This window comes from Falco naumanni, chromosome 8 (genome assembly GCF_017639655.2).
Source record: "Falco naumanni isolate bFalNau1 chromosome 8, bFalNau1.pat, whole genome shotgun sequence".
NCBI lineage: Eukaryota > Metazoa > Chordata > Aves > Falconiformes > Falconidae > Falco > Falco naumanni.
In genome coordinates, this window is record NC_054061.1 from 24,929,743 (window position 1) to 24,952,295 (window position 22,553).

General features: G+C 40.8%; 1 protein-coding gene across 3 annotated transcripts in view; it reads right to left on the minus strand.

Annotated features, from left to right (window-relative positions):
• ACVR2A (activin A receptor type 2A) overlaps positions 1-22,135 on the minus strand; it is a 68,724-nt gene extending 46,589 nt beyond the window's left edge. Inside the window, exons 1-2 of one of the 3 annotated variants that reach the window (XM_040602755.1) lie at positions 21,070-22,135; positions 20,297-20,926 (exon numbers count right to left, since the gene is read on the minus strand). In XM_040602755.1, coding sequence (XP_040458689.1) covers positions 20,297-20,351 — 55 coding nt within the window. In that variant the 5' untranslated portion in view covers positions 20,352-20,926; positions 21,070-22,135. Of the gene's footprint in view, positions 1-20,296 lie in introns of all 3 variants that reach the window. The other 2 variants (XM_040602754.1, XM_040602756.1) reach the window with 2 other exon arrangements.
• Between the last annotated feature and the right edge of the window lie 418 nt (positions 22,136-22,553).

Sequence of the window (22,553 nt, forward strand, 5' to 3'; positions counted from 1 at the left end):
TGCTGTTTCTTAAACTAAATTGAGATTTCTTAGCCCCTCAATAAGACAAGATTTGTTGACAAAAAGATTATTCTTTAAGGTCATTTATCTGAATCTTTCACCATTTGCCAACTTCAACTATCTCACCAAGTGCCATAATATTATTATCTCGCACCCAAGCCATCAACACTTTATTGAAGTGAATATGGCAAGCACCCGTGTTTTATTCTTCTTGCACATGCAGCACTAGCATCCTAAAGCTCTGCAGTGTTGCTATAGTTGATCTGCCTATGATCTATTTAAAGAATTACCTATCTTTAGTCCTACTGACAACATATTTTTTTTAATTCTAACTTTAACCTCCTAAAGAACGCAGTTACATGAAAGGATATTCTGAACATCTTTTGAGACTCCTACACCTGTGGAAAACAGAGTGCTCTAAGAAATATCCTACTATACTATGATTTAAGTTCCTTGCTTCCTCAGGAAGAGAGGATGAGAATTAACAGATGAGCTCTGCAAAGCTGCTGGGGCAGGAGGCTGGTGGCAAAGCACACCAAACAAAACAGATTAGACTGGCACATGCAATGAGCGCACAATAATATAAACCACAGCATTATTTTCTTATTTTACTGAGTCACCTCGTAGTGCCACACCAAGGCAATCTATTTTCTGGCCAATTGTTCAATTTGCTTATCTGATTTATTCCATCACAATATTGTAAGTTTTTTTTTTTTAAAAGTATTTAGATAAGACAGGAAATTTTAAAGTGCTGAAAGATCATACAGAGGCTTTCTCAGAGCTTGGCTATTTATCTTCAAAAACATGGGACTGGTTTCTGCTGCAAAAGTTTTTACTGTGTTTAATTTTATAGAGTAACTAAAACTAGACAGGCTACTTTTGGTTTGTACCTAGCAAACGAAATTCAGTTGCTATTGTACTGCAGCTGTACAAGCATCAATTTTTAATATCTGGGGTTTTTTTGTGTGTGTGTGTGTGGGGGGGGTTGTTTGTTTTTTGTTGTGGTTTTTTTTTTTTGTTCATGTCAGAATGAATACCTGGCTATGCCATTAATACATAACCCCAGAAATCTCAAGAACATTTTACCTTTGGATGTTTCTGAAAAGAATGAAAAACTCACTCTTTTAGAGTGCAACTGCACTGTGATGTATTAATGTAAAGTATTTATCAACTCAAGCATATTTTAAAGTAATCCTACCCAAGTGCCCATCACTGCTACAGACCAGCCAGCCTACATAGCTTAGAGGTACCTGCTCCCTTGGCCATATCACGCTCAAGGCTGTCATTCTGGCTTCCTCCCCCAGACCTGTGTGACCTCTCCGCTATGGGAACTGCTGCTCCCTTCAGAAGACAAGCTTTGCTGTTTGGAAACTCCAACAGACTACAGACATCTAACGTGGAATACCTGCCTCTTCCATCTAAGGAGCCTAGCATGAAAGAACTGCAGTTCACCACATACCTCATGGATGCACATTTGGTATTCCAAATTCACCTAGCAAAGCCAGTCTCACTCACAGGTAAGAATCACTGTTCTGCTTGTTCTGTGGAATAACCATTAACCACATAGCCTAGAAGAAATAACACTGTGCCTACATAAAGACAACTCAGGTTTTGACAGCTCTTACCAAGCTGCGAGTGGAAAAAAGAAATCCAGAATTCTGTGGATGAATCAGGGATGTATGTGACAGAAAAAAACAAAAACAAAAGCTTCCAGGTGAAAGTACCGCACTTGCTAATAGAAGTTAATTTCTCTTCTAAATTTAGATAACAATTAAGAAAATGACATCTATTGACCTGAAATCCTGAAGGCACTTCAAGGTATGATTTTGACCTTATTCTTCTTATTCAAGAACACAGTGAAAGCCAGAACGTGAATGTTGTTATACACCAAAAAGCTTCTCCACACCTTAACAAAATAACAGTCTTAAACTCGATAATTAAAACTCCAAGTTCCATGTTAATGAAAATCTCAAGCAGGCCTCCCTAAACATGTTTTCCATACATACTCCCCTGCCCAGAGGCAATGGTATCAATCTCTCTGCCTATCAAAGGTAAGAGGACAAAGACAGTGGTAGGTATACTCTACTGGTTTATCTCTGAAAGCACCTGCCAGACAAGTCATCTGCTGTCTTCAACAACACTCCTAAGAAATTATCAGAATATCAGATGCTTTCAGTAGGAGAGGAGAAAGACATTTTTTCAGTTACGCTGCAGAAAAGATTAGAAAACAGATGGTGAAGCGACAATTCTGCCTATTAATGTCATTCTCTAATAAGCACAAATTCACCGGAACTTCCAAATCTATACCTTAAGTGATGGCAGAAGTTACATGGTTGCTTACAATAATGCCAGTTTCTCACAGGATTCCTTAGAAATAGCATTCTACTCACTGTACATAGAGGCAGCTAAGGTAAGAGACAAAGAAATATCTCTTGGACTGCACCATGGGCTAACACCAAGTAATTTTCCTGAGTTTCTGGTTTCACAGCATTTTGGAAAATAAGACTAGCCTAGACTACTCTGTGTCAACCAAGGTTTTGAGAAAGCTGGCAACAGAACTCCTTGAATATCCACCTCAATAGCTGCATGCAGTACAGAGGATGAAGTAGCTTTTCAAACCATCAATGATCTAGGTGAGCTAACAAGAAATCCAGGATTTTTAACCAACAGCTATAAATGCCTGATTCTTAGAACCAGGAAAAGAAATCTATACTTGAGTACAAGTCACAGGCTGTACTATTAGACATAAACTAGTTTTGATCTATTTTGCTCAAGCAACATTGATGATAGAGCAGAAGTAGATGATTCAACACATCAAAGCAACTTAAAAAGAACCCAGGATACTTACTTTGGACTAGCCCATATCATTTGCAATGCCTTCATTGCCACTATGACTAAAGTCACCCAGAATAAGCCAGTTTAAAGCAAGCAAGCAGTATATTATATTGAATATGCTGACAATATATGCTTCAAACATGCAGACTGCAAAGAGAATTCAGACATTAACCCTGCCTAGGATCGATAAGACAAACTCACACAGAAGATTAACTACCCAGCACTTCCTATAAATGTACCACCACAGACTTGACTGTTCAGCACCTGCCTTACCTGCACTCTGATTCACTTCATGCCCTAAAGAACACTCTTCCAGGACTATGCAAAAGACGTAACTACAGAATCATAACTACAACACGAGCTACAATTTAACTTTTTGAAATGGTATGGTAAATGAAATCATAGTGAACTTTGCACGAGTTTATAACTGCTGATTCAACTCCCTCCCTCCTGCCACACAATTGCTGGGTCCAGCAGAAGGCAGGCTGTGGAAACTTGTCTTAGGGAGGGGAAGGACCACTCCCTTTCCAGCGGGAGTCAGTAGTTACACAAGACCAGGTGTGAAGTGAAAGGGAACCCTAAGTGCAAGAACACTTCTTTATCATTGCCCTCTCAAAGACATATATGTACCAAAATTCCTAAGTGCAAACAGTGAGGCTAGAACTTTTACCCTGTTTGGAAAAGATCTGAAAACTAATGCGTTCCAACAGTAGTTACCTTTCATGAATTGTGGTAAAGCATTTTGGTATTAAGGTGCCAGTTTACTACAAGAACAACACAGGAAAAAAACCAGCAGGTTTGCCTAATTTCCATCAGAAATATAATTTTGAGGAGAATGCTTCAAAAGCATCAGACAACAGTAACTGTAGGCTTAACTAAAGGCTTTTGGCAGGAATATTCAGCCATCAGGAATTATTTGATCTGGAAGGTCCACTCAGATCAAGTTTAAGTACCTCTCAACAAACTATGTTCCCTGAATTTGTCCATCTGTGAGACCATTTTTTAATTTTCACATGTTCTGAAACAGTGAGTTCTACAATTTAATTACCTATCATTAGTAAATGTACTTCTTCTGTTTCAAGTACCTTTACCAATCACTTTGCTGGATTTGATGTGAAGCAGCTGGCCAGCAGGCTCAACAGAAGAAGAGACAAGTTAAAGGTACTCAGCCTCAAAAGCATCCCTAAATGCATTTCTGAATCCTCCAGTCTAACACTTTTCATTCTTAGGACACTTCTGAGAGAACACAAAAGAATTAAGCAGATCTTAAAGTGTTTAGATTAAGTTATATATGTGCTCATATGTAACTTTCTGCTCCTACTTACTGGAAAAAAAACCCACACCTCAACATCAAAAATACATTTCTTTAACAGTAAAAAAGAAGCCTCTTAAGGGAATGGACAGAATGACGATATATTTCCAGTGCTGCCTTGTGTTTAAGAGAGCCCACAATCTCCATTCCACTGATGCTTACTTTCTCAAGAGAACTTCCAAAGTTGTGTTTGGAGTACCTTACACAGAAAGGGAAGTCATAAACAGAAGTTTAAGGGCTGCTACTGCCAGATGTTGTCTTTGATAGTGGAGTGCTTCTGCTCAGGCAAAGACAGGTGTTTCTCTTGTCACAACTGAGGAATTCATTCAGCAATAAATTCTCCTGGTAGTCCAGAAGAACACCGAAGCTTCACAATTGCAAAAAAAAGTGATGGGAGAATTCTCATGTCTTGCCTGTTCAAGGTGTTTCTTTTCTGCAGTGGTTAATGAATACTTAAATAAGTACATGAAAAACTGTATCACTAAGACTCATGCGAGGGTTGAAAATGAGAAAAATTGTTTGCTTCTTATTTTGGGGACTACCTACAGGTAGTCAACACAGCCAACAGATACTTGGTAAATCAGTGGACAAACAGTTAACAGTGACTCAGCTCTTCTGTGTAGCACTCTTAGGAGTAGTGGTTTATTCTGTCCTACAGGGAGCAGCAACACTGATGATTTTGAGACAATACAGGGAATCCCAGGCTTTCATGAGCTACCTCCCTTATATCAAAAGCTCCCTTGGAAAACAAATTAACACCCACCTTCATCTTGAATATACTTAACAGTAATGTTGTACATTTAAGGTGGATGTAACATTCCAACTGCTTTTTCTTTCTTCTCTTGTTTATTTGACTATAGTGTTACTTCTGCAGAGATACCAAGATTGGTAACACCATGAACTTAGGTACCCAAGTTGCCTGTACAGTCAGGGGAGAACCATGGGACTCTTAACCATAAAGCAGAGCGCTGCCCTAAGCAAATCAGTAGGGAACCCAGAGCACGAACAGAAGTTTCTGCCCACAGAAGTTAAATTTCATGCCTCCATCTAGTCCATCCTTCCCAGGCTTGAGGCCATCCACTTAGATCACCATTAAAAAAAATAATAAAATCCACATGCTAGAGAATAGCTCTCTCCAGTAGAAGGCAGCTAACTGTAATTCCACATAAAAGCTTTTTGTGTAAAAGCTCAGCAGTTCAGAAGAGGGGGCCCAGGCTTCAATTACCTTGTCAGCCTCAGAGCAGCTGGATTCCACAACGGGCTGAAGATCATCTGACCAGGGAACTTTATCGTCATGCATTTCCATTTGCCTCAGCCTCTCTGTGGCTGCAATTCTACAGCAGCCCACATCAATCCCACCAGGGCTCTTCCTCCCTTCTTGTACAAACAAGCTGTTCCAAGGTGCCAAGCTGGCTGCAGACTAGCGTTACCTCTTCTTGTTAGACACTTTCTGCGTGTAATGTCCTGAATCTGCTTGGAAAAGGATATGAAGGCTGTGAAAGTCAGAGGTCTCACTGGTACCTTATCTGTCTCTGCTTCCACTGCCTTTATCTTGTTCTTCCTCCAGAACTTACCAGACTTATTCAGTTCCTAAGATTCCAGAAAACTACTGCAGCAACAAATAAACTCATTTTGAGGACTGGGGTGGGTGGGATGGAGATTCTATTGAGGTGAACAGAAAGATGTGCTGGAAAAGGTAAATAAGAAAGGAACATTTATACCCTCAGGAGAAGAATGAACAGCCTCAATAGAAGGAAACTGGACAGAAAAGAAAACCAGTGTACATTTAGGCCTTTGCTTTCTGGTGGCAGTAAGTCATCACATTAACCTAGATGTCCTCAGCAGAAGCCATCACCTCAGGGAAGAAGGGGTTTAAAAAATTCTGCTTTAAGCAGAAGGCAACTTAAATGTAACAATTAATTGGAAGCAGCCAAAGGAAGAGGATACTGGGAATAACAACCTGGGCCTCAGAACATTAGCTTTGCTCTTCTTTAAAAGGGAGGTGGGTTCTAGGCTGAGTTGGAGAAGACAGTGGCTGGGAAGAAAGAGAAAGACAACAGGTTTCACCTAACACCTGAGGTGAGATGCCCCCGTGCTTCTGAAACTGACCTCAAGTTCTAGTCACGTTTTATTCAAAATTTCAGAATACTGCTACTGGAGACTAATATATGTCCCACTTTTGCTGGCCATACTTGGCTTTTAACACAGAAGTCCTCACGTAGAGTTTCAGGGAAAGTTAAAAGAAACATGATGCCTGAACAGAGGCCAAGAAAAGCCTGAGGCCTACTTCACACTGGAGTGTGACAAAAGGCTGATGAGTTTAGGTAGCTGCCCGAAAGACTTGGTTAGCAGCTGAACTGTAAGCGCCACAATCTCATCCTGACTTGTCAGAGCCACACCTTTTCTTTTCAGAAGCATGCCCTGCTGTCCAGAAGACTTCCCTGGTTTATGGCTTTTGTCAGTTCAATGACTGTAACTGCTCTGCACTCCTGACTGCACTGGTTCCTCAGGCTTGCTCATCTGGCTTAGAGACACTTGGATTTGCAATGGCAACAACCTGACAAGCTCCTGACAAGTAGCCTGGTTCTTACATGCTCCCCTGGCAACTGGAAGACGCTCGGGAGATTGAGTCCTCTAAGACTGGGGAGATGGGGATCCTGGACATAATGCTACGTGGCTGTTTAGCTGATATATAAAAATCACTAGATGGGCCATTTTCTGTAAGTGTGACTACTGATGCAGTGTTCGGTGTTTTGAATTCAGTACATTCAGGCATTATCAGATGAGGGTCATTGTTTCAAGGACCCTGCCTATGTTCTTTCCCCATCATTTCTAGATCCTTGAGTGCTGTCTATTCTCTGCTTGGACCAGAATTTTTCCAGAGTTTTTGCACAAAGTTTTATGCCTACCTGCTCAGAAGAAGTTTCTAGGACAACTTGTGGTTAAAATTTGAGTACCACAAGACACTACCAAGATCGTGTTGCAAATAAGTCTTTCCAAATTTTGTTCTTAAACTTGGGATGCAACTGTTTTTTACAGCCCATTGTATCAGTCTGCACCTCCTATTTAGTTCCCACCTTGCTGTTACCAGCAAACCTGGAGACAGAAGTGGATTTTATCACCTTCTCCTTTGAATTTGGTCCCTCAGATGTGTGTGCCAGCTCTATCAATTTGTGACATGCTTTCCATAAATACGGGAACTTTGCCTTCTGTTACTTGTGAAACATCCAGAAGTGCAATGGGAAAGGTGCCAGTTAAGTGAATGATGATAATGAAAAGTTTTCACTGCTAGATTCCTGCTTTTTCCTCGTATGCAAGCCTTATACATTCATACAAAAACCCAGTAGTTCTGTACCAGTGAAATGCAAGATGAGCAAAAGTGCTGTCTAGAGCAATGCTGCAACAGGCAGTGGCCTGCCATTCTGCCTGGAAATAATTACTCCATGGCCCCTAAAAAATAACATGACATGAAAATGCTTAAAAAGCAAGGGAAGAGAAAAAAAAATCCTGTGACAACTGGCATGCGCTGAGATCTTAAGAACAACTCTGAAAAAGAGAAGCAAGTTCTTTTTAAAGACAGAGGTTATTAAAACTGACAACTAATTTTGTCATTTTTGCTTTCTTACCCAATATGTATACAGAACAGCTCTATTCACCAACTCTGATATGTTCTTTTCCCCTGGTAATTCATTTCCTTGGTCAAATTGTGCAAACTCGCTGCCAGCCATTATTCCACCTAACTTTCTTTGCTCCTAGCATCTTTTAGCCCAACTCTTGTCCTCATTTGATACTGCTTGCAAAGGGCTACTTGCTGTTTTTTCAATTCACCTTTGCTAATTTCGCAAATTGCATCAGCCCAGTACAATGTCAGACAGCCACAAGGGTTGGTATATGAGAGGGCTGAACCAACAGTTAAGTGTCACTTCACCATGAAGTGGGTATGTGGATGAGGAAGAGGCTACAGAGAAGAACTGTCAGTCTCCCAGTTCTCAAATCAGTTTTTCTTAAATACCCTGCATAAATCAAAGCTGACAGTACTACAAGATATCAACACTGAAAGGACTCTACAATGTACTATTTTTCATTATGTATAATTTGTGAAGTCTTCGTCACACTATGTCAAATAAAGAAGCTAGCTTAAAGCAAGAAATATAACCTAAAAGTGCCAAACAATACAAATTTTAAGTAACAACACTTCAAGGATGACTGGGGAAAGGAAGGACTTAATTTCTTACCATACACAGCTTTCTGCAACACAGAGAACCAGGGACTTCTCAAGAGAGGGAAACCCCTCTGGTTTTAATTACAGAAGGACAAGATGCCCTCAACGGCTACATTAAGAGATACCGGCTGCCACCTTTAACAATGGGTGCAACTGGAATAACCCTTTTGGACAAGTAGAAGCTAATTAGGTGTTTTTTGAGGCTGGCGAAACTACTGAAGGAACAATTAAAAAGCATGCACTTGTTGGCTTACTTCTAAAATCTTATTTCATTACTGAACCTCTGTTTCAAAATTACTTTTTCTGCAAGCAAAACCTGACACATGCTAGACACTCAACTTGTTTGCTGTCTGCCACAAGGATTTTGAAGTTTATTAATAATGTTCCAAAGTTCCTACCAAAGTCTACGACCTACTGCATGGTGAATGTGTCAGCCCATGCTTGAATAACAGATTTCTCAAACAAGCACTGAGGCTGCAAACAAGCTTCTCTTAGAAAAATGTTGGACTGACTTTCGCTAGAAGGAAGACAGTGGGGAGAAGAGTTCAGATGGTCAGCTGAAGCTCCCCCAGAACATACTTTGTCAGCATGCAAATTTCCCAAAAGTCTATCAAAATTAAATTCAAAACTGGTCATTTGCCTCTTCTCTCACATACCAAAGTCTGCTAGCACTCAGCTGCTGAGAGTTTAACTGCCTGAGTTGATGTGCTATATACATTATTTGTTTAAAGAAACTTCATAATTTGGCCAAGGTGATTATGCTGAAGTAAGAAAAATGTTAATAGGTTTCCTACACAGATACCATTCCTCATCTTCACTCTGAATAAAAGAGCTTCCAACACTAAAATATTTGTAATAATGGGGAGAGAAAAACTTCTGGGATTACTACATTTCAGAATAAATATTTTGGAAAACGACGTTCTAGAAAATTTTCATCAATCACTAACTAAAAAGCTCATCCCACTCTATCAGGTATCATTCACCTTCCAAAGCTGTAAGGTAAGATGTTTCACTTAATTCTAAAATTTATTCATCATTCATTACATAAAATCCAAAGATTATTACATTTCTTTTCTTACACACCGTTAGAATAGTATCAATACCATCACTCCTGATACATACTTTCATCACTGTTTACAGACTCAAGGTTTAAAAACAAAAACAAAAAAACCACACCAACACCTAAACAACAAAAGCAATTTGTTTTATGCTTGAATCCTCATGACAGGTCATTAGGAGATGGTTCTCTATAGGATATGCCATAGATGGCTCTCCTTTCAATCATACATCTTCCTAATTTGAAAAATTGGATTACTGGTGGGTTTTTTTTTTTTTTTTAAATATCATCTACAGCTTCTGTGTAGGTGTTCTCAAAAGTACACAGTGTATTAACGGATACTAGAGAACAAGAGTTTCTGCCCTCATGCAGTCTGCGGCAGGACACAACAGGGTAAGGGGTAGAAGAAAATTTCTCCCTTCCTCAAACAAAACCTCCAGAGCACTTGCCACCACAGGTCCAAACAGCACTCAAATTATTTTCTGAATAATTTCAACAATCTTATTAAAAAAAAAAGTAATTTATTTTTAAAAAGTAATACTTTACAGAAATTATTACACATCATTTGAGGGAGAAAAATGGTGATTTATGTTCTACTTGTCAAAAGTACAGTCTCCTCATTTAGAGGGGACAAAAGCCTACGGCAATGATTTTTTCTTTATTTGCCATCCTTTAGAATGTTTTCAAGCCACTGGAAAAAGTACAGCTGCACACACACTGAGGCATCAAGATTTTTCACGAGGGATCCACTCCATTTCCCATGAAATAAAAAGTGGGACCTGAGAACTCCTGGCTTCTTTGAAAGCACCTGACCTAATCAGGATGTGATTCACTATTTTAAGTGGACAGAAACAGAAGACTTTCACCAAACTGTCAAGCATTTTTTTCCACAGGGTTTTTTCCAGAGTGTTCTTTAGTTATTCCTCACTGCTCAGTTTGGGGCTGCTGTCTTATTTATGGAGTGCGGGGAATTTATTTGGAGGCAGAAATGGGAGCAAAATCATCTTGTGGTTTCAATTAACTGTCTCAAATTATTCATGGTTCCATGTCTTGCTCTTGGTACACATACGGCACATACAAATAATTAAGATCTCGCTAATGATTTGCATTATTCTAAATGGGCAAGGTTAGATGAGGCCTAATTTGCTGGGGTCTGTCCCTTCCCAGTGTGTGCCACAACCTGAAATTAAACAAAATATAGCGAAACCATAGTATTTTTAAAAGCCATTTATGACAATCTTTTTGACAGGCTTTGTGTTTTAAATTTAATGAAATACAACTATCCCTAGGGACAATGTGCAACACAGACCCTTTCCAAAATCAAAGATCAGAGAATTAAAATGAAAATATTTAACTAGAAGTAGCGTAGAGAAGACCACCAAAGTAGCTTTACAAACAAATGATGAAAAATAGATTTAATTATAAAGAGTACAGTAATTCAATCAACTGTGTGCAATTTAAAAATCTTGCAACTTGCAAGACCTAAATGTTTTTCAACCCTGAAACATGGAAATATTTAAAGAAAATTCTTCCATCATGTAATTGCTATGAGCTAAAGAGAACTATCTGTACCCTCTACTGACAAACACTACCAAAAATTTCTAAAATTAACAGTTACTTACTGCAAAGTTTAATTTTGCCTCATACATTTACTAACTGAACAACAAAATTAAACCCCTTCCCTGTTCACATGGATCTTCCCCAAAGTTCCTAGAATTAAAGTTTTTCATGCTAGAAGGCCTGATAAAATGATTGGTTATATTTTAAAATAGCTCTTAAAACCAGATTAGACTACCAGTTTACATGTTGATATCAAAATTAAAGTATTCAAAATACAGCTGAGAGAATAAAGATCACTATGATCATTTAGGCAGTATTTAAAGACTAGAGATTAGCGTTATCTAGATGAGATAAGAACTCTGAACCTGAAAAAATAAGGTCATGCTATTACAGCTTCAGTTGCAAAAAAACCCTCTGAATCGTAAGTTTGTAAGCCACCAAAAGCAAGGAAGCTGCTGAAACGAAGTTAAAATCAGCTACACGACTTAGCAAATAAAGCTCAAGATACTGCCAGCATGTGACTGGAATAGAACCACTCATAAGGAACACATCCTCAGCAGGATGAGAAGCATGACAGCAGACCCGCCCCCCCCCCCCCCCCCCCAATAGCCCACCCCAGGACCCGTCTTACTTCACACCTTTATCAATGGCTGGAGGAGGTGGTGGCACACACCTCGGTGAGATTCCAGACAATGCAATAGGGCGTGATGCCCAATGGCAGGGATGTCACTCAGATGGACCTAGACCAGAGGGGTGATCCAAAAGGAACTTCATGAAATTCAATGAGGATAAACGTGGTGTCCTGAGCCTTGGGACAGAGCACTCTCTGCATCAGTACAAGTGGTGACTGTCAGACCAGGCTGCAGCTCTGCTGACATGAACCTGGAGGTCTGGTGGACAATACACTGCTTTGAGCATAAGGCTGGAGAACACCCAAATGGACCCATGCTGCTATGATTTAAAAAAGTAATTTCAAATAGGAAACTACCATTTCTATTCAGAGACATTATTATGAAATGACAGCAAAAACCAGGCAGACTGCAAGATTACAGTAACCACTAACTGCACTGTTCCTGCATAAAAACTTTTGATACTCATTTAAAATAGAAATTACCTTTAGACATAAAGCAGGCCATTTTTTCTTCAAATCCTCTATCTATACTGCAGATCACAACAGGCCCAGGGGCTGTTCACTAGCCCTTAGGTTACATACTATAGACTCAGCACATCCGTTCCATGTAGCACTTGACCATGGACCTCCTACTCATGGCTCCGCAGGATGCAATTCTGGCCCCAAAGCAGGTTATGGGTTAGTTTGGTTTTGTTGTTTGGGTTTGGTTTGGTGTTTTTTTTGGTAAGTGAAAGAGTTTTTCAGTTTGAATGTCCAAAATAATGCAAAATCTAAGCTGTAACTCAGTGTAAAGTGTAAATCACTGTTTTCACAGCACGCTGACAATACATATTCCATGTTCTCAGATACAAGATGAGGGCATACTGAAATGCTGAAACTGCAGGAATTCTGGTACAGTCTTGACTGTGCTGCCTCCTGGCACTGGCCTCCTGCCTGCACTATCCTTTAGACTGTGTTTGCGTGTCATCTCATTAGACACCATTTGGCACAAGCTAAAACAGTATCATGACTGCACTAGTAGTTAAGCAGTATTTGTGTTAACTCTGCAGCCTCATTTCACTAAAAAGTTTAGAAACGCTCAAAAGAGACAAGCCACAGATCACCTCTAAAATATTCTTCAGATCCACAGTCAATTATATATATATATATAAAAACAACAATTAAAGAAATATTGTTCCGTTTCCTTCCCCCTTTCCACTTTTTTCCAGAATAAAAGCCGGATGTCAGCTTCCTCTCATAAAAAGTTTGCTATCTCTCAGAACATACAGGAACAATATCCTAAATGTTTTTGACCACCTTCTCCCCTCTCCATTTCTAAAAAAGATGAATGTACCATCCAATTTTAAAAGTCCACCTGTCACAAGAAACTTTGCAACTTCAGTTATAAAAACTAACTCTCTTCTGGTGAAGTGATAATACATCGAATGCATTCCATTTAAGAATGGAAGACAAAGAGTTAAAGCTATAAAAAAGCAACAAAGTTCTGAGCAATACAGATTCTTATTCCCAGTTATAAAATAATTATACAGACGCTTTCTGAAAACAAAACCTTTAGATTAAATTACATGTCTTAAATAACCTTTCAGGTATCAGCTTTAAACTATGTCAACGTTAAGAATTAAAACAGGAAAACAACTCATTTGCTGTCATCATTATAGACAGTGGAATCTTCCCAACTGTGAGAACGGCCTCATTCACGCGCACAACAAAACTAGATTAGACAGCAATACCTACCGTTTGTAAATGCAAAATACAACATTAATTCTTAATTTTAGCTTAGTTGATGACTACTTCAAAGTTCAGAAAACAAAAGAACTTAAGAAATATCCTTGTTTCTCATTTTAGCTAAGATCTATCATTTATTGCCTTTCAGTCAGTTCAATTCATTAATCATGGGCAATGTTTCCCTCATATAATGAGAGTTAAGAAAAAAAAAAAAAAATATTTTGGCATTTCTTACATGCCCAACACAGTTAAGAGTATACAGGGGTTTGCTCTTAATTACATTCTGGTTTCAGCATTTTTAATTGAATTACCACCTAATTACACCTTCATATAAACCCTTAAAAACAGAAATTATACCTTAACAAAATAATGAATTTCAGAAGGTGGTATCTAGCCATTCAAATTACAGCATATAGCCTTCTTGCCAACTGAAGGTACTCAACACCATACAAAGGCCAAGTCAATGCAGTTTAATAGTTACTAACAAGCCTTCTCAGTGAATAACTCAAGAGTAACACTGATAATTACAATTTTGGACTGATTCCGCATCCTGATCAAAACGGATTATCTTGCACCAATTTAAATCTGAAATACCAGCAGAATACAAAAATACCACTGTTTTTACAAGGCAAGTTTTTAGAATTCAGCAATACTTAATTTGCCCTCAAAAAGCAATGAAACACTGAGGTGGGAATACACACAAGCATTCCTGTCCTTCTACCGTTGTACTGCTTTACTGACTGTAACATCACCAAGATTTTAGGTTACACAGCCGTCACTCAGACCTTTGCTGGCATCAATACAATTTTAAGTATGTCACTTGCTCATTTTCTCTGTAACGAAGTTTCTGCCGAAAAGCAATAGTAGAACAGATCATTAGGAGGGCCATCACAAAGGAAGTTCCAAAGACACAGAGGTAAAGGCTACCATCCTGCTCTGCCTGAAAATGGGATTAATTTGGCAGAACTGTGGAACAGCGGTTAAGAAAGAAAAGAAACAAATAAAGGGTACATTCTTTCACTGAACTATCTGAAATAATTCAGTTTTTTATGACAGCACCCAGCCAGGTACAAAGAAGTACTTCACTCCGCCAATACCCAGCCTCAGCAGATCCTGCCTTAACAATACTAGTGCTTCCTCCAGCTGCTTCTAGCGGCAGGAACAGGTAGGCTTCCCACAAACGCTTCCCTCATTTCCAAGTGTTTTTTTCAAATACCTCTAACCACATAACCAAAGATTTATGCCTCCAGTTAGCAAGCAAATTGTCTTTTTTTTTTTTTTTTCTTCTAGACAGACTGCTTACTTCTAGTTGCAGCTTCAACTAGGAAATTTAGAAGAAACCCATGAATGTGGGCCTCTCTCGTCAAGGTTTACTTTACCGTGAAACCATCATCATATTTGCTGCAGTGGATAAACACTTCTCTGCTCTCTTTCCACCAACAATTGAAGTACTTGATGTATCTAATGTACATTTGGAATTCTTAGCCACAAAGATACACAATATAAACAATATGGCAGTAAATATTCATTTTCTGTGGGATTAAGCCTAAATATGCTCTGCTGTTTGGCACCATAGTCACAAACTGTTTCTAAGAAAAAGAGAAAAAAAAAACCTCCACCACCACACAGACAGCGTAGGGGAGAGAAGAGGAGAGATGCTGCATACAGTCCCTGGCATCCAATAACACTTCAATTTCCATATGGAAATAACAAGAAATAAGATGCGCTGAGTTTTAAGCACCAAGGCAACAAAAACACATTAAGATTTCATCACATAAGAACTTGGCTGTAAAATTCGTAATTTTCTTGATCTTTTTAAAGAGTTCTCATTTTCAAGAACATCAGATAGCTAACAGACCATGTATTCTACCAACCAACTAAAGCAGACATTTGCATTAATCTGCTGTCTGTTAATTAAGTGGTGGAAACACATCTCCCCTTTACCAAGAAATCTCTTCCGCAATCAGATTCCTCGTCAACCTCTATCTTTTTACAGCCCATGTTATAATGATTATTCTCCAGATGATTTCCCAAGGATAAGCACCCAGGACTTGCTACATCTTGGCTCTGAATCATATAGGTCCCCAAAAGACTACCTTTGCATACTGTGTTCACCACATTTGTCTGAATAGAGAAGAGATCCAGACATCTGTACATATAAACTTCATAATGATGATTTAAAATAGAACTGAATTCCAATTTCAAAGAGAAATAAGCTATGGGAATTGAAAGCCGGGCATTGTCAAAATTGGAAGTATAAAATGTTGGAAGAGAAGGTGGAATCAGTAAGAATGAAAACCACTGGAATTACTGTTTTTCCCCACTACCTAAAAGTAATGATATGACAAAGAAGAACCTCTATAGTTAAAGAGAGAAGGAAAAAACCAGAAGTAGTTGTCTGTCCTTATTTGCAAATCATCACCTAAGGAATTCTGTCACCAAATTCCAGAAAAGTGAAAGAAAAAAGAAATGGCATTCAAATACTATTCCACTAAAACCACCCAAAAAGCATTATTTATGGTAACAGTAATTACCTTCTTGCATCCTCATATAGCAGAGAACAGCCTTTCCCTCACACAGAACACCTCCCCCCACCAACTCACATAGCATCCAGCATTTGAAGACAAACTTATTTAAGCTTTTCCTATGAGAAAAACTTGTGTATGAAGGGTAGATACACAAATAAACCCCTGTCAGCAGCATCTTTCCAGAAACATTTGTCAAGCAAGAGTTCTACTAGAACTACACTTGCAAGTACAGCTATTTCTCATAACCCGGAACACAGGGTTTGTAACTGTTGTTAAGTATTAACAGATTCCACAGAAATAGTGACAGAATTTCGATCTGTAATCAAAGTTATAACGTCAAGCTGGAAACTTTGTAAACTACATAACATTTACAGGTATGCAAATGTATCTATGCTTGAAAACAATGTATTATGTAGGTTTACAAGTCCTGCTCTCAACAGCAACATCAGGAGTGCTGGGGTATTGCCCAATGCAACACGCTTAATACAACAACAACAAAAAAGTGTACACTCTTAGGAAAAAAAGAATCTTGGGCAGGATTTTACTTTAAAAGCAGTACTTAAGTCTGAAGTGGTTTATTGCGCTGCCTGTGCAATAAAGTGATTAGAGTTCAACCACAATCACAGGCAGCCTGCAGAGAATATACCAGCACATACAATTTCACAGACAATACCCCTAAAACTTGTGCAGGATTTTAAAGTGCTACCAAATTAATAGTGAGTGGACAGTCAAAAAAACCCTTTACAATAATAAAATTAAAGAAAAAAAATCCCATGCCCCACCTCTCAGTTCCTTCAGAACACCTAACCATTCAGCTCTGAAGCCATAGCAGTTATCTCGGGCTTTACGGTTCTAGGCAGGGGGTTTTGGTGGGGAAAAAAAGTAATTTTCAAATCACTTCCCCTGATAATAATTGATACAAGACAAGAGAAGAATAAATTTAAAATCAAAGATTAAAACATTCCCCATGCAGCAAAAATACTACTTCAACTACGAAGGTATCTTTGCCATTTTTCCTTTAGCAAAACTACTGAAGACCTTTCTGAGTGGCTTGAGAATGATCTAGCGGGGGGGGGGGGGGGGGGGGGGGGGGAGGCAAGATTTTTCTGATGTGCTTACTTTTGCCTGGGTGATTTTTAGCATTAATTTAGCTTAAGTGAATTTTAACAAATATAGGTCTTCTTCCCTGTAAGAAACTTAGGGCTGCAGAACTACTGTGATGACAGCCTCACCCAGGTACCAAAGGCAGAGCAGGCAGCTCAGAAAAGAAATGATGGTTTGGGAAATAATGGAGTTTAAGAGTAACAAAAGGAACCACCAGATGTTAAAAACTACTGCACCTACAACAGAAGATTCTGGTTGAGGACTATCCACTATTTCAATATCTCCCACATTTCCAGCTGCACAGGGTATGTATTCTGAAACATCACAGAAAATTAAGAAAGTACACACTCTCTATTCCTGAAATTTCATTAAGTATAACTCAGCAATCATGAAAACTAGAGGACACAGAAACACACTTCCTTTGGGGAGGGGTGAACATAGATAATATCTAAAGAGAAGCATTCTCTGATGAACAAGCTATTTTCTTTACTATTTTTCTTTTTAAGCTCACCCACAATCTTGCCTCACCTATAGGAGAGGCACAGGAAGAACAGTGAATTGCTCCTAAGCATTTTATCATTACTTCAGGATCTTCTGTTCTTTGTTAATACACACAGGTTTATATAACAAGTATATTAGAGGGCACATGGAGAACCTTGACCTGGGCACTTTGTTTTCATGTTTAGTTAATAAACATTCATCTCATTCTCTTCAATTAGTACACATGGGTGCAAACCTACACCCACTTTTATCCAAGCATCTACAAATATTATAAAGCCTAATAACACAACACAGATGCTCTTTTTCAAATATCTTAGTCAGAATGGGGAAATATTTTCATTCCCTTCACAAAGATTATTAGATTCACTGGAAATCCCTACCCATTTGAAGCACATTTACAGGATTTCACACAGCAGTTTATAGATAGTAAAATAAAATGCCTTCAACCTAAAGACCACTTCCACACCCACCACGTAGAAAGAAACCCACAATATTTTCACCTATTTAAATAACACTAGTATTAATTGGCTATGTAAACAGCTGCAGAAAATAGTTGCATATAAAAATATTTCACAAATACAGAAAACCAAATACCCCCACTCCCCAACACACACACAGCTGGAGACTGCATACCGGAGAAAGACAAACCAGACACCTTCACACCTGAACTCCGGGGACTTCTTCAACCATTGCCAATATCCTTTAAATACATAGCCTGGGCAGACTTCCTTTCAGACTAAAGACTGGAAAAGAAGCAACTGCTTCCGACGATGATGTTAGAATCAATCGATCCGGTATGATTTCAAACCAAAGCAAGTCACAGTTAAGAGAAAAAACACTACTTACCAAAATGCCTGTACTTTGTGCTAGAAGCTTACATAAGATTATGATTTCAATCACAGAAACCCCCACATTTTACTGTTTAATTTATTTATTTATAGACCTACCAGGACTGCAGATATTCTAAAATTTTAGGCAGGTAGAAAATATTTAAGTAATTGAATACTGGAACAACCACCAAAACAATGTCATTAACATAAGAAGCAGTCCGAATTGCAGACAGTTTCCTGCTCCTTTAGCTAAGATTCTTCGCAGGCATCTTCACAGGAAAGAGAAAGATTCGTCTTCTTACCAAAAACAATCAGAGCAAGAAATGCTACAGAAAAGACAGTTTTTGTTTCTTAACTGTTCTTTTTAGTAAGTAGGATAGGCAATGTCAACAAGATCACTACTCTGTGCTCTAGGCAAAAGGCTCTTAATAGGAGGACATGGAAGGGAGAGACACACATGAAGAGCTGATAGCACCAAGTCTTTCAGAAACCATCAGTGAGAGGGGAAAAGAAGTTTCCCTACAAAACATATCCCTGAATTAAGAGGAATGTTGCTCCAGTAACTTAAAAATAAGGTATGAGGAAAAGATGCAAGATAAATCTGTCAGAAGAAATGGTGTTTTGTTTCAAGACAGGAATAAATAGTCCACCCTAATAAAAACAAAACAAACAGACAAACAAACAACAAACCCAAACCAAAAACCCCAAACAACCTTCTGCCGGTCCTTAACCTGCTTTGTTATTTTTCCGGGTAAAAAAAAAAAGGATTTTTTTGGTTTATTTCTGGCAGCGCTCGCCATTTCACAGCACACTTAGCACACACGGAATTGATCAATACTGCTACAGACATAAGACTAGACTATCCATTTACTAACCACAAGAAAATGTCCTGTTCAGCAAAATCCTGTACATTATAACACTGAAATTTTAAAAGGCATTGTTGTACGGATCTCATTGCTCCCTTACACCGGCTACACTGAAAAAGTGAGCGCTTCTCTGCTAGCTTTCACACTGATAAACAAGTATACCTGTACACACCGTGCAAGAACGTTAAAAAGTGTATCTAAACCTACACAAAGAACTGTGTACACATTTCAAGTGTAAGCGGAAAGTGCCAGGCTTGCCATGAAAGGTAATATTAGATCCGTTACACGGTCACAGTAGGGTTTTTCTTATGAAATTGATGGAGGTTCAAGCAGAAACGCACGAACAATCCTCCCAACCACTGGTTGCTACCATAACAATTTTCCTCCTAAAGAAACGTGGGGAAGTCCTCACACCCCGCTCGCTTCTTGGGACTCACAGAGCTGGCGTTTGAAACTCGACTTTGGTTGTTTTAAAGAGAAAAGTAGTAGCTTTTTTTCCACTACAAGTCAGTGACAAACTGAGCAGCAAAATACAAAGCGTTACCAATTGTTGTTTGGAAAGTCTCCCTTTACATTCTGTTCGTACATCTACACATGCACACACTCCTCACTATCACTAAAGGACGAGCCAATGCTTTCAGATCTGTACCTATTCTAAACTAATGAAGCATTAATGAAGTTCGCCATTCATCAGTGAATGGAACAGAAGAAGAGATCTAATTGAAGTTAAGAGCATTTCAGCTGGGTTATTCTTATTTAAAACAAAATAAGGCAAACAAACAAACAAAAAACAAACACAAACACACCAAACACGATGAAACACTAATAACTGCACTGCCAGATTACTGTATGTGACACTAGGTGGTTACGTCTCCACATTTGTTCCCCACAACTGATCTGAAATCTAAGCGCTGCACGCGTTTGAAGTGCTCACGTTATACATATTTAAGATTCGCGATGAAAACAGCTTCTGCCTTTACAGTCAGCGTCATCCCCAAACATCTGTCATCCGGAAAAAAGAACGATTTCTCCCCATTCACACTGATCGACAAAGTTACCTCAGGTTTTAAGTGCCGGCCCCAAAGCCTTACATTTTAGAGGACAAAACCAACAACATTCACTTACCTGAAGAACAAGAGATAAGAAAAACAGCGAACGCCAACTTAGTAGCAGCTCCCATTTTCCAACGTTGTTAAAACATTTAAGTGACTTTAAGTATCCAGTTTCCTGGGTCCTGCAAGCTGGAAGAGCTCCTTTCTTGCTGAACCGTTATAAAGCAATCTATAGCAACATTTCTGCAGCAGATAATGTTCATAAAACAGTAAAATCAGATTTGCTTAGCCACTGACGATCTCCCACCGGCTCTTTCTAGCGAGAATCCGGGTTAAGGGATGGATCTATTTGGAACTGCTTCAAAACACACGTGTCATTTGGCTTCTGTACAAATGGTGGCAAAATTTAATTCATAAAAGTACGCTACGAATCCACTTTTTTAAAAAAAGTCAACAATTAAGCTGCTGGACACGACGAAGGCTCTGAGCACACTCCAACACTTTTCCACATCAAGCTCCGTGAAGCATCCCTCGTGGGTGCCCAGTGTCGGGGAGTCGTATCGAAATTAGTAAACACGATGTTTTCGTCCTGGCTCCCCTCATACAGCATGTAGTGTTTGGGAGAAAAGTAGCTCCATCTCAGCTTCAAACCTCAAAAGCCTCCGGGTGAAGGGAGGAAGTTTTGTCAGTTTCTTGAGGAAAACTACCTTAAAAAAATAATAATAAAAAAAGGAAAGCCACCAGCTACACGTGGGCGACGCTTCGGTTTTCTTTAATAATGCTCAGGGATTTAGCGTAGCCCAGAAGAGGGAAAGGGGAGAAACGACAGTTTGATAACAAACCAACCTTCGGGCTTCCCGAAAAGTGGCAAATCTCTAGTCCTTCGGCCAGTCAGCGAGAGCCGCGCATCAACCCCTCTTCTCCCCCGTCTCCGCGGTCCTTCTCCCGGGCCGTGCAACACCGGCACTCCCGAATCCCAGCAAGATCTCAAATTCTTCTAAGAGATTTCCATCCCCTCCCCCCCAAGAGGCTATATTTGGTATTTAAACACAGAAGAGCGACTGGGAGGAAAAAAAATGCAGTATCCAGCCGCTGGGGAGGAGGGTGATATATTCTTTGTGGCAAATCCTTTCCTTGCCTGCCGTGCTTCTAGAATTCGGCTTCTTTGGCGGCGAGGAGGCGAGCGAGGCGGCGGGGGCTGCGGGCCCCCTCCGGGCTGGCCGGCCGGGCGACGGGTCCCCTCCTCCCGCCGAGCAGGCTAGCGGCTCCCCCGCCCGAGGCACGCTGCTCTCCAACTCCTCACGGACACATCTCCGCGCCCGCCCCGCTGCCGCTCAGACGGAGACCCGAGACGGTCCTCCTCCTCCAACTCGATCCAGTTCTTGTCTTTTTTTTTTTTTTTTTTCTTCTAGGAGAAAGGAGTAAGAGCGAGCAGGGGTGGAAGGGAAAAGCCGGCTGTGCTCCTGCTGTCTTCTCGTGCCTCCCACACAGCGCACCCGGCGAGCCCCGGCCAGAGGGCGGAGGGGGGAGGAATCCCCTCGTCACCCTCTCCCCTAACTCTGACCCCGGCTCACTCCCGGCTCCAGGGAAGCCGCTGCCGAACGCAACTCTCTCGTCTCCCGGGCGGCGAAGGCAGCGCGGCTGAGACCAACTTTGTCCCTCCAGGAGTGCAGTTTAGGGGTTGGCGAGGAGAAAAGGCCGAGCCCGGGGATTTTCTCTGGGCGGCGGCGGCAGGAGCCGTCTCTAGAGTCTCCCGAGTCCCGCTGGCAGCTCGGAATAGCCCTCCGTACCCTGCTGCTGTTGCTGCTCCCCTGTGGTAATTTCATATCTACCCATTCACTTGTGTGGCGTGGAGAACGGACCCAAGATGGCGGCGCCCGGACGATTGTTTTTGTTTCCTCGCCGCCTCCCCCACCCTCCCCTCCTTTCCCACAAGCACGGCAGCCCCTCGCGCGCCGCCCCGGATTGACAGCCGCCCTACCCACTCACGGCGTGCCGCCCGCCGCCAAGCCCCGCCCACCCCCACCCTCCGGCGGGGCGGAGCGGGCCGCCGCGGCGAGGGGCGGGTGGTGCGCGTTCCCGTCCGCCGTCCCCCCACCCTACCTGCCCGCGCGCCGCCAGGCAAGCGCGCCCCCGCTCGCCCCTCTGGGCGCGGCCCTCGGGCGTCCTCAGCTCGGAGCCGCCCGCCCGCCTCCCCAGCGGCTCCGCGCTCGCCCCTTGCCCCCGCCCTGCTCCGCCCCGCCGCCGGCTGCAGAGCGAAGGTCGGTGGGGGGCCGAATTTCGGTCGCTTCTCGCCTCGGTGAGGCGGGGGCCCGGCGCCCGCCCTGCCC